Source organism: Salvelinus fontinalis, chromosome 20 (assembly GCF_029448725.1).
Source record: "Salvelinus fontinalis isolate EN_2023a chromosome 20, ASM2944872v1, whole genome shotgun sequence".
Taxonomy (NCBI): Eukaryota; Metazoa; Chordata; class Actinopteri; order Salmoniformes; family Salmonidae; genus Salvelinus; species Salvelinus fontinalis.
The window spans coordinates 26,402,659-26,414,486 of NC_074684.1; the positions used below are offsets into that span (position 1 = coordinate 26,402,659).

General features: G+C 40.7%; 1 protein-coding gene across 1 annotated transcript; it reads left to right on the forward strand.

Moving 5' to 3' along the window:
- Window positions 1-3,362: 3,362 nt before the first annotated feature.
- LOC129817597 (5-hydroxytryptamine receptor 1B-like) lies at window positions 3,363-7,720 on the forward strand. The gene has a single exon (XM_055873013.1). The coding sequence runs from the start codon at window positions 3,862-3,864 to the stop codon at window positions 5,023-5,025; it is 1,164 nt and encodes a 387-aa protein (XP_055728988.1). The 5' UTR covers window positions 3,363-3,861; the 3' UTR covers window positions 5,026-7,720.
- The last annotated feature ends 4,108 nt before the right edge of the window (window positions 7,721-11,828 follow it).

The following is an 11,828-nucleotide window of genomic DNA, read 5'->3' on the forward strand; positions in this document are numbered from 1 at the left end:
CTGGAGCAGGTTTTCATCAAGAATCTCGCTGTACATCTTTCCCTCGATTCTGACTAGTCTCCCAGTCCCTGCCGCTGAAAAACATTCCCACCGCATGATGCTGCCACCACCATGCTTCACTGTAGGGATAGTGCCAGGTTTTCTCCAGACGTGAAGCTTGGCATTCAGGCCAAATAGTTCAATCTCGATTTCATCTGACCAGAGAATGTTGTTTCTCAGGGTCCGAGTTCTTTAGATGCCTTTTGGCAAACTACAAGTGGGCTGTTATGTGCCTTTTACTGAAGAGGGGCTTCCGTCTGGCCACTCTACCATAAAGGCCTGATTGGTGACATGCTGCAGAGATGGTTGTCCTTCTGGAAGGTTCTCCCATCTCCACAGAGGAACTATGGAGCTCTGTCAGAATCACCATCGGGTTCTTGGTCCCCTCCCTGACCAAGGCCCTTCTGTCACGCCCTGGCCTTATTATTCTTCGTTTTCTTTATTATTTTAGTTAGGTCAGGGTGTGACATGGGGAATGTTTATGTTTTGTTGGTTTTGGGTGTTTATTTGGTAAAGGGGTTATGGGGTGTAGTAGATGGTTTTGTGTTGAGTGTATATGTCTAGCGTTGTCTATGTTGGTTAGTTATCTAGGAGAGTCTATGGTTACCTGAATGAGTTCCCAATTAGAGACAGCTGATTTCGGTTGTCTCTGATTGGGAGCCTTATTTAGGGTAGCCATAGGCTCTCATTGGTTGTGGGTAATTGTCTATGTAAGAACGTTAGTAGCTTGTATGTTTGTGCACAACGTTTGTAGCTTCACGGTTGTTTTGTTGTTTTGTTAAAGTGTTTTTGTGTCGTGTTCATCTTCGTGTTAAAATAAAAGAAGATGGCTTATTTTCCAACTGCTGCATTTTGGTCCGTTAATCCGCCACACGATCGTGACACCTTCTCCCACGATTGCTCAGTTTGGCCGTGTGGCCAGCTCTAGAAAGAGTGCTGGTGGTTCCAAACTCCTTTCATTTAAGAATCATGGAGGCCACTGTGTTCTTGGGGACCTTCAATGCTGCAGAATATTTTTGGTACCCTTCCCCAGATCTGTGCCTCGACACAATCCAGTCTCGGAGCTTTACGGACAATTCCTTTGACGTCATGACTTGGTTTTTGCTCTGACCTGCATTGTCAACCGTGGGGCCTTACATAGACAGGTGTGTACCTTTCCACATAATGTCCAATCAATTGAATTTACCACAGGTGGACTCCAATCAAGTTGTAGAAATGTCTCAAGGATGATCAATGGAAACAGGATGCACCTGAGCTCAATTTTGAGTGTCATAGTAAAGGGTCTGAATACTCATGTAAATAAGGTATTTCTGTTTTTTATTTGTAATAACTTTGCAAAAATGTATAAAAGTCTGTTTTCACTTCATTATTATGGGCTATTGTGTGTAGATTGATGAGGATTTTGTTTATTTAATCAATTTTTGAATAAGGCTGTAATGTAACAAAATGTGGAAAAAGTCAAGCTGTCTGAATACTTTTGGAATGCACTGTATATACATTGTGTCAAAGCCTACACTTGGATTAGTTTACACTGTAATTCATTAATCTGCACTGGATTATTTTACTGCACCAGCATTGCAATCCAATGCATGCACGATTTCTGCAAAAAAACGAGATGTATTTGGGCGCTGTACATTTTTTGGGGGTGTGCTACAGAAGGCTATATCGGTCTTCTAATACAGGACTAGTAAAGGCTCAGTGCACTACTTTTGTGAAATGTTGTTTTTTAATAAATAACTCAAATCTGATTTTCAGGGGGTGCTGCACCACCCTGAGTACTCCTTCTTCCCCCTGCTATTTTCAAGGCCATCTCTTGACTCACAGTGACAAAGGTGTGACAAAGGAAAGCAGCAAGGACACTGTCACTGTCATACCAGCCATGATGGAACAAGACCTTGGCCAGCGTCAGATAGACATACAGTCAAATACTTTTACATAGTAAACCACTGATCAAAGAAGGCCTTCTCAGTTACAACAGAGAGTGGGGAGAAGTTGTGTCCCAGTCATAAAATGTATTTGAGTCTAAATTGATCTGATTAAAGAAACTATTTGATTTGACAACATGAATTAACCCATGATATTCAGGATTCTCTTCATAAAGAAACGATTTTCAGAACGGTCATGTTTCTAGCATCCAATCTACGTTCAATAAATAGGCTAGTTATGATTGACATCCTCTATTGAGTACATTTAATAGGTTTACACATTGACATGATTATGCCTATTAGTTCCATTTGTGAAGATGTTGGTGATAATCTACTAGGTCAATCCCCACTGGGGACACAGACGTCAGTTCAATGTCCACTTCTGATTTATATTTGGTTGAGTGGTCAACTAACGTGAATTCAATGTGAAATCAACAAACAATTTCACCATGTCATTAGATTTAAGTTAAAGGTTGTGTGAAAAAATGCAAAATTCCCTTAATTTGATGACTTTTTGCATATCCAATCAGGTTTCCACATTGATTCAACCTCACCACATTGCGTTATTTTGTTGAAATTACTTGGAAACGTTGATTCAACCAGTGTTTGCCCAATGGGTCATGATGAGCATTTAAGCTCGCCTCCCTGATGCTGATGCAAATTCCACAAGATTGCAGAAAGTGTGTCTGTCAATGGAAATCCAATAAGAAACTGCTTGACCTCATTTCTCACACAAACAGATGATGATGATTATGATTATAGGCCTGCACCTACAGCATGAACTTTGGAGCCCTGCAGGTCTGACTGGAGCACTGTAATCATTTGTCCAGTGGCTCCCTAAAGGCCTAAAGCAGTAGGCTATATTGCAGAGAGGTTGCCACATTGGCATTCATTTATACAGCCTGCAACGTCTGAATGTTTGATTTCTTGAGAGAACAGAGCACAACCAGTATCGCATAATCTAAATACACTATAATAATATCACCAACAATATAATAAGCAGAATAACCACAAATCGTGACTTTCCCTGTTAAACGAATGACCTAAGAAACGTTCAAGAGGAGCAGTCTGTGGACTCCTGGAGTGGAGCTATCCAAGGTTCTGATTGACAGTTTGCTGGCGTTGGACTGTATCCCAATGCTATGTGGCCGAGTGCATTGTAAATGTAGGTTTAATTTGTGAAGATCTTAGTTAGGCCTATTGCAGATATCCTACCATAACAATATCTGCATGTCATATAGTTTTTCTTGCTATGATGTATACTAAACCCAAGGGCATTAAGACCTGGTGGATGAAACCACTTGCTCAGCCTGGAGAGAGAGCGGGGGGGGGGGGCGATCGATGATATCTGTAGGGTTCTGACAGCGCGAGCGTTCTCTATAAAACCAAGTGTGAAGCCTCGCCCGCGCCCAACTTCTGAAGCGCAGCAGATCCAACACAGTGCCTTGGAGAGCAGATGAACAGACTCAAAGAACAACGAATATAGATCACAAACTACTATAGATCATTATCTTTCCTTTTGATTATTGATACTGTGATACATAATTCGTTTAATTGTTTAATTGTGCAAACTAACGACAATCAGTATTGGATATAATGGAATTGCTCTTCTCATATTTACATTTAATTGAAAATCTGAATATACAACCAACAATAAAGTCAATAAATGGGAAGTCAAGACCATAAGGATATTTCAAGAAGAAGGGTTCACATTTTCTTCCTGTGGTTGTTGGATAATCAACGTGCCACTGATGGACACCGATGGGGATTGAGCTGCGTTTAACCTGGAAAATATGAAAAGAAATGCAACGTTTACGTTGGTTAAGCAGTCCTAGTGCTCCCTTTTTGAAGGGTTTTCTTCAAAGCTCGATGACATCTGTCAAAAAAGTGTCGAGGAATGGAGCGCGCCAGTCAGTTGAAGCCAATGTCTTTTATTTATGGAGAGTTCTGGAATATGTCAACCAATGATACCAATGTCAATTTAACGACACGAGGAGAGGAGGAGAAGGATAGTTTGACTTTTCAAGCTGGTTTAGCAGTTACATTATCCCTAATAACTTTTGCAACAACATTATCAAATGCATTTGTTATTGCTACTATTTATCAATCCAGAAAACTGCATACGCCTGCAAACTTTCTGATAGCATCGCTCGCCCTGACAGACCTTCTGGTGTCGGTATTGGTGATGCCAATCAGCGCGCTATACACGGTGAGTCAAACATGGACTTTGGGCCAAGTTACGTGCGACATATGGTTATCTTCAGACATAACGTGTTGTACCGCATCCATTCTTCATCTGTGCATAATTGCGCTGGACCGTTACTGGGCAATAACAGACGCGGTTGAGTACACCAAGAAGCGCACATCAGCGCGCGCGGCGGGGATGATCGCCACTGCCTGGGTGATTGCCATCTCCATCTCACTGCCGCCCTTCTTCTGGCGTCAGGTGAAAGCGGAGGAAGTTACCACTTGCAATGTGAACACTGATCACATTTTCTACACAATTTATTCCACTTTTGGAGCCTTTTATATTCCCACGTTGTTACTCATAGCCCTTTACGGTAGGATCTATGTGGAAGCCCGAAAGAGGATCTTGAAACAGTCGTCTAATAATAAACCGGGGAAAAGACTCACCTCTGCCCATTTGATAACAAACTCGCCAGGTACAAACTCTGTAGCGTCCACCGCCTCTCTAAATTACGGGACGAACGAAATCTCTTCTTGTGAAGCTAATAGCTCACCTGCCAATGTGAACTATGTGAAAGTCACTGTATCCGACGCGCTCCTGGAGAAGAAGAGGATCTCCGCTGCCAGGGAAAGAAAGGCGACTAAAACTTTAGGGATCATTCTCGGAGCTTACATCATATGTTGGTTACCGTTTTTCATTTACACCTTAGTGGTTTCAGTCTGTGCGTCATGTTTCTATCCAGAATTATTTGACATATTTACTTGGTTGGGTTACCTTAACTCTTTAATAAACCCCATCATATACACCATGTCCAATGAGGATTTCAAAAAGGCTTTCCACAAACTAATACGCTTCAGATATTGCAGGTCCTGAAAATAGGCTACCAGACATGCCAATACCATTACATTTTGTTCAGATATGTCAAACTGCACCTCGCCAATAATTGCAACATGTTAACTCTCAGTCATCATCAACCAGTAAACATGTGCAGTATTGTATCTTGCATGTTTTCAAAACGCCTAGCAACATTATTATTTTAATTACATTATAGCCTTCATAGTCATACAGTACATGGCCTGCAGTCATATTCTGTAAACTTGATTATTTAGCAAAACCAGAATGTATTGATCTATCACTGCAAGCGACATTATTATAATAATTAGATTATAGCCTACTTCACAGGCATGCAGTACATGGCCTGCAGTCATATTCTGTAAACTTGATTATTTTGCAAAACAAGAATGTATTGATATATCACTGCCATTATTGAACAATCTATCCAGAAATCATAGGCCATAATCTCTGCTGCCTTCCTTATGATCGGCAGTCATGAGATTACAACCCACCCTATACAATTCATATTCCAACCTAAATCAACATTTTGATAAGGACTTTTCCCATTATTGATATCAAAGGTTAATATTAAGGAGTACGTGTTGGAAATCAGTAGACTTTGCCATGGAATCATGTAGCTTGTTCTGGGGGGCAGAATGTCTGAACAGGCACAGTGGGAACAGCAAGGCTTGATATAAAGTTGAATATTTAAACATGCATGGAAAGCCTGCTGTGTGACCAACGCTGTATGACACACAGAGTTACTGTAGGCTAACTGGTATGAGGAAATTATAAGCACAAGATTCTGAGCCCTCTGGGAGGGCAACCCCCCCCCCCCCTCCCTTAGACAAAATAACTTTGTCCCAATAAGATATCATTTCTTCTGAAGTGTACACTTGTTACCTGCCACAACTCTAAAATTATTGGACTGTTGGAGGCATGGGCTAGTCGGATTCAATCATTCCACCATATGTCTTAGACCATTACTTTCCTTTCTTATACCCAGTAATTTCCCTGCATACTTTAAGAGGAAGGAAATCAAATTGGGACACAGAGATCATTTCTGTTCCATTTGTTATATGTTTTCTATTGGTTCGACTCCTTAATGAGATCAGTAGGAATTTTATGATAAAAGAACATCTCTAATTTCATCTCATAGTCAATGTAAATAATCGTTACTCTATTACTTTATTGTGGGTAATGTTGTTTACTTCAGACTGGACTATAAGCTGACCTCTTGTTGTTAAACAAGCCTCAATCAATGTATTTATATCTGTATGCAGTGTAACATATATGTATGTGTACGTATGTGTGTAAATGTATTTATTTATGTCATTTTCATTATATTTTGCTATGGAGCTGCTTAAATTGCCTGCGGGTGTTCACTCTGCTGCAACCTTATTATGGCCATTAGCCTACAGAATACTGTTGGTAGAATTATACAAATCAAACTCAAATATGACAGACAAGAATACAGACAACTAACACATTTATTCACCTACAGTACCATTACTCATATTGATCATGTTTCACAGATGTCTCAGCATGCTTGCCCTTTATATTCCACGCAAGACTGCATGTGTTAAGTGCAAGATCAAATAGCAGAATTAACAGAGATAATAAGCTGTTAAAAAGCCATTCAAATTTGATTGGTAAACATAACTTTTTGAAGAATACAACCACTGTAAACTACAGAGATGCAATAGTAACAGCCAAGAAGATAAACGACTCAAAACAGCCACACACAGATATACCATCTTGATCTACAGTACTGGCTTTATAATGGCAAACTATGTTCATGAGGTACTACTGTATACTATTGCAGTATTCATGTAATGGAAATTCTATACCGAACAAAAGTATAAATGCAACATGCAACAATTTCAACGATTTGACTGATTTACAGTTCATATAAGGACATCAGTCAATTGAAATACATTAATTAGGCCCTAATCTATGTAAATCACATAACTGGGCAGGGGCGCAGACATGGATGGGCCTGGGTGGGCATAGGCCCACCCACTTGGGGGCCAGGCCCACTCACTGGGGAGCCAGGCCCAGCTAATCAGAATGAGTTTTTCTCCACAAAAGGGCTTTATTACAGACAGAAATACTCCTCAGTTTCATCAGCTGTCTTGGTGGCTGGTCCCAGACGATCCCGCAGGTGAAGAAGCTGGATGTGGAGGTCCTGGACTGGCGTGGTTACACGTGGTCTGCAGTTGTGAGACCGGTTGAACGTATTGACAAATTCTCTAAAACGACGTTGGAGGTGTTTTATGATAGAGAAATAACATTCTGTTTTCTGGCTACAGCTCTGGTGGACATTTTTGCAGTCAGCATGCCAATTTCACGCACCCTCAAAACTTGAGACATCTATGGCATTGTGTTGTGTGACAAAACTGCACATTTTAGAGTGGCCTTTTATTGTCCCCAGCACAAGGTGCAGCTGTGTAATGATCATGCTGTTTAATCAGCGTCTTAATATGCCACACCTATCAGGTGGATGGATTATCTTGGCAAAGGAGAAATGCTCACTAACAGGGATGTAAACAAATTTGTGCATAACATGTTAGAGAAATAAGCTTTTTGTGCGTATGGAACATTTCTGGGATCTTTTATTTCAGATTATGAAACATGGGACCAACACTTTACATGTTGCGTTTATATTTTTGTTCATTATATTTCATCCAAATTTGCTACTGCTGTACAATAAAGCTTCTCTGCTCATAAGGAATGCACAGCTTTTGCCTTGATCCTGTGGGTAAAGGTCTATCCCAGTGGAATACAAATCACTGCTGCTGTTGTGAAATACAATAAATAAAAAGTTAAATGCAATCTAAGGGTACGGCCATTTTCCTTGGAGAAAACAAGATGGTAGAAGGGTAATAATGAGTTCGCACTTCAAACAGATGGAAGTGCAATTAAAAAGCTAACATTATTAGACAACAGCAGGTTATAATTCAGAACAGACTGTGTTACAAATTGTGATTCGGGTCAATTGCTATATTCCAGCCAAAAGCTTGTAGAGGTGTGATATTGTTAAATCGTAATGTTGAAATAGTTATAACATTTGTTTGCTGTATCATTTTCTCATCATTGTGGAGAGGAGATAAAGCCATGTTCTGAATGCTAATACATTTGAAGGGCTAGTAGAGTGTGTTATGGCATATGTCAGGTGTGAACATTGAACAGGCATTTTGTCAGAATGCTACTGAGTTAATAATCGAACATGACTTTAAAGACCATTTGAATTATTGAACATCACTGTGGAAAATGCTTCCGATAGCAAGAGAAATGTAATGAGGCTCATTATCAGTGGTGCTTTCAAAGTATTTCCATTTCTCAGTCCTTCGAGGCACTTCTCAGTGTTGCAAATCTTACTTAGTATAGGCTATTATTATTTCATGTGAAATTCAGAGACCGGATGTGTGGATGATGGTGTGGCTTATTGTTTTGGCAGAAGACGCCCACTGTGTATACAAGAATTAACAGATGCTGTGGGCACCTTCTAAATTTACCCATTTAGAATCACACTGGGATTATAGAGGCAGGGTGTCTTTTGTACTTCAGATTCAGTTGACTCATACTGTGCTATGATATGAAAAATGTGCATGGGTGGCAGGTAGCCTACCGGTTAAGGTCGTTGGTTTGAATCCCAGAGCGGAATCCCATGAGTAAGGCACTTAACCCTAATTGCTCCAGGATTGCAGTCAATAATGGCTGATCCTTGGCAGTGAGATATGACATGCAAAACACAAATTTCCAATTCACATGCATATAATACACACTTCTCGGACAAAATGTAAGCACAGACCTAATTATTATTATGAAGGAGGGATGGACTTGTGACATCATTTTCGATCTATAAAATAAGCAGATAATCAATTTCAGGCTCCTAATGAATCAAGGCCCGATTCCCAGCCCAAAGGCTAGAGTCCAGTGGACTAACTGACTGACTGACTGATTGACTGGCTGGCTGACTGACTGGCTGACTCATAACTGACGGAGTGATTTGCTATCTGACTGACTGACTGATGACTGACCAATGGACTGACTGACTGACTGATGACTGATGGAACAATTAACTGACTGACTGACTCCTTGACTGACTGACTAATTGGCTGACTGACTGACTGACTGACTAATTGCCTGACTGACTGACTGGTTGTCTGACTGCCGTTTAATCATTCCTGTATTACATGACACCTTCGCCTGCAGTCCCCACACTCAGAATCGTATTTTCTGCCTTTTTACTGAGCTCTATGTTCTCTCCTAAGCGATGCGTGCTGGCAGTGATCTAACCTGAATACTATACCGCCTGTGTTGTCCAAAGCTTCTATTTTAGCTGTTGGTCTGTATGTAAGCTGTTATCGTGCATGGACAGTATCTACAAAATCCCACTTGGCCTCATTCTATGCTTATGGGAGCCTATGTTATAGAGACGTCATTATAGACATCACTTTATAACCCCCCCCCCCCCCCCTTCCGCAGAGGAGGAAGGGGAGGAAGGGGTGGACCATCCTCCTCAGTGAATTAGATAAAACTACACTAAATATATTCACTCGACCAAATAATTGATGAAAACTCACTGTTTTGCAATAAAAGTCAGTAGCCTTAGTAGCCTCTAGCTTCTGTCCTCCTGTGGGTATATTGACTTCAATCCAAAACTAGGAGGCTCGTGGTTCTCACCCCCTTCCATAGACTTACACAGTAATTATGACAACTTCTGGAGGACACCCTCCAACCTATCAGAGCTCCTGAACTGACATGTTGTGCACCCAATCAAAGGACCAGAGAATTAATCTAGTACTGAAAGCATAAGCCACACCTAGCTAGCACTGCAGTGCATAAAATGTGGTGAGTAGTTGACTCAAAGAGAGGGAAAGACAATAGTTGAAAAATTTTGAACAAATTAATTTCTTCCAAAATTAAGAAGAAGAGAGATAGAGAGAGAGCTATATTTCGCTGTATTACATTTTTTTTTTTTTTTTTACTTCGCTAACAAATGCAACTAGCTAGTTTAGTCTACTCAAACACCTGGCTCAAACAGAGAGGGTTAGCTAGCTGACTATGACTATCCAACAATGGAACTCTTCCAAGTTAAGGTAAGCTTTTGGTTTTATAAATTTATTGCCACTGGGCCTGCCGGTGTAACTGCTAAATTTCTTTCTGACTGTACACAGTCTGCATGATTGTAGTGGGTTTACTATGCTTTAGTTCTAGTAGTTCTAGTTGACTATGATATGACAACGATGTAGGCTGTGTGTCGCGATTAGCGGTCATGATATGAAGGTTTGACTTGAAGAGGCTTTTTCACCTGGTCACAGACAGCTGATGTGTTGTGCACTGAAGTCCACAAGCGAAGGAAAAAGGTGAGAGGAGGAGAGCGCTTAAATAGTTGCAAAAGGAATATTATATACAATGAGGAAAGTGATCATACTGTTATGTGGCTGCAATGAAAATGAACTGTTTGCGTGTGATCAGGGGTGTATTCATTCCACCAAATCTGTTGAAAAAACGTTTCATAAACAGAAGCAAACAGAACGAAATGAGAATAAACATACCTGAAATTGTCCAATAGAAACTCTCATTTGCAACTGTTGGACTAATGAGTACACCCTAGATCAGCTAGATGCAGGCAAGAGCGTGCAAGGCAGTCACCTTGATTACTCAAAATTCTCTTGGCCTGTGCACCTACGTTGTACACTTTCATTCATAGGCTAGGTTGTAGCAACCTCATGATGGGTACAGGGAAAATTTGAATATCACTTAGTAGCATAAACCTATTGATGTTACATTGAGCTGGGTGAATATGACAGTCATCCAACATGCTGTAATAGAAATAAGGCCATGTTCATAATTTAAAAAATAATCATCCTCCCTCTTCTTAAACTGTACCCACCGCCACATACATACTGTATTAAGTGCTTTGCTCAAAGGAAACAACAGCAGGCAATGGCATCTAGGATTTGATACCAGCAACCCTCCAGTTGCCAGAGCATTTCCAGACAGATTTTTCCCTTCAGACCTGGGATTCAAACTGGCAACCCTCCAGTTGCTGGCTCACCTCTCTAAACGCTAGGCTACCTGCTGCCCCATAGCTCGTATCTCATATAATTTATAAGTCAGAGGGGGAAAGGGAAGCTCAGAATGCATTTTTATTTATCTTTATTTCTGTCATGTGAATTTAGAGTAGCTAACCTATTCCTCCTTTGAGGATAATTACAAAGCAAAAGAAACAAATTTTAATGTTTCCTGTGGTGGCGTGTAATGAGAAAATGTATTGAGATATTGAAGGTTTCTTATATGATCTAAAGTTGATATCAACAGGGTGAGATGAATCGAGACGAATTGCTGGTTGCATACTGTATTTGATCTGAAGTTGATATGAAGAGGGTGAAATTAGTTGCTGCTCCAGATTCGAACCCTGCCAGGAAGCTATCAGTCTCTGCCTTTAGTGCCTATTGACCCTGCATAGCCTGCAAATGACTCAGTTAAGCGAGCTGTGATAGGGGTGAATGGTTGCTTGAGGGGTGTAGTTTCCAGCTCTGTAGCTCGCTGATTGAATGGTAGGGAGACTGCCTCCACATCAAACAAACAACCCAGCTAGGCCAACATCATTTTGGAGAGCTCACCGATCCAATTCGCCTTTTAGTCACTGCCAAGATAGAGAGAGACACTACACAAAAAAACAGAACATGTCCAACTGAGAAAACTCACCAACTTTCAGTGAGACTTTTCAGATTGAAGTAACTTTGATGTTGAGGATCATCTACAGTAGGATCCATCTAGTGAGGGAAATAGGCCTGCTGCTATCCAAACTGCCTAGTTTGTCAAGAACA

What these genes read in the sequence shown, in the direction of transcription:
- LOC129817597 (XM_055873013.1), top strand. Translation starts at nt 3,862, where the DNA reads ATGGAGCGCGCCAGTCAGTTGAAGCCAATGTCTTTTATTTATGGAGAG.